The sequence below is a fragment of the Trichophyton rubrum genome, assembly GCF_000151425.1.
Source record: "Trichophyton rubrum CBS 118892 genomic scaffold supercont2.3, whole genome shotgun sequence".
NCBI classification, from domain to species: domain Eukaryota; kingdom Fungi; phylum Ascomycota; class Eurotiomycetes; order Onygenales; family Arthrodermataceae; genus Trichophyton; species Trichophyton rubrum.
The window spans coordinates 1018089-1019158 of record NW_003456426.1 but is presented as its reverse complement, the minus strand read 5'-3'; the positions used below and the strand labels follow the sequence as shown (position 1 = coordinate 1019158).

At 56.3% G+C, this 1070-nt stretch overlaps 1 protein-coding gene across 1 annotated transcript in view; it reads left to right on the top strand.

Annotated features, from left to right (window-relative positions):
* Positions 1-490: 490 nt before the first annotated feature.
* Positions 491-1070, top strand: part of TERG_03108 (uncharacterized protein) — a gene marked incomplete at both ends in the record, with an annotated part of 1114 nt that continues 534 nt past the window's right edge. Inside the window, one exon of the mRNA XM_047748025.1 lies at positions 491-952. Within this exon, the coding sequence (XP_047603999.1) occupies positions 491-952 (462 nt within the window). The remainder of the gene's footprint in view (positions 953-1070) is intronic.

The window sequence follows — 1070 nt, the reverse complement described above, 5'->3', positions numbered from 1 at the left end:
CCCGGTCGAGCTGCATCGTTCATTCTTGCGGGTTCAGCCTCTCGCTTCCCTTTTTTTTTTATGCCCCCTTTTCAACGCTCAGGGGAGAATACCGCTTCTTCCCTCTCCACGGCCCTGCTGTTCCTCTCTAGACCTGCATTGATATAGACCTTGTTTCTTCTTGGGCCTTGTTTTTTCCCCTTCATTTTCCTATTCACTTCTCGCGATGGCCTCCAAGGCAGGACCTTTGGCAAAGCCGTTTATCGACACCCGATGGGCTGATGTACGTGCAATATCAACCGCCCTCACCCCCCAGAAAAAAAGAGATATCAATATCAGAATCAGAATCAGATCGGAGATGCGATATTGATTAACAGACCTTGCGACTCCACCGGCCGCAGATTTTGCTGACCCCGTCTCGACATCATCGTCAACTCAATAGGGCCTCCGAGGGATTGCTGCTCTCTTCGTCGTTGCCAGCCATGTCACCCTTTGCTTTGCTCGCAGCGTCATGCCGCCCTCCATATCGACCGACGGGCCCAGGAGGCTGTTCCAGAACCCGTACCTGCGCCTCATCGGCCAGGGCAATGCTGCCGTCTCCGTCTTCCTCGTCCTCCTGGGCTTCGTCAACTCCCTCAAGACGATCCAGCTGATCCGCTCCGGCTGCCATCAGGATGCCCTCTCTACCCTGTCGGTTGGCGCATTCAGACGAACGGGCCGTCTCATGCTCCCGGCCACTGCGGCAACGCTCGTTTCCTTCTCCCTGTGCAATCTCGGCCTCTACGGGCTTGCGAGGAGCTCGGATGCCTACTGGACCATGACCACCGCCGCCGCCCCGAGCCCGACGATACTAGAGGGCATCAAGAGCGTGGCCTGGGAGATGATTGCCGTCTGGATCGTGGGAGAAAACAGGTACGATCAGCCGCAGTGGGCGCTGGCGCATCTGTTCAAGGGCTCGTTCTTCATCTACATGGTTCTCCTTGCAACCTCCAGTGCCACCCCGTTCTTCAGGCTTATCGCTCTCTCCATCCTCTATGCTTGGGGCTGGATTGCCGGCGACAGTACGTTATCCCTCCTTTTTTTGTTACTTT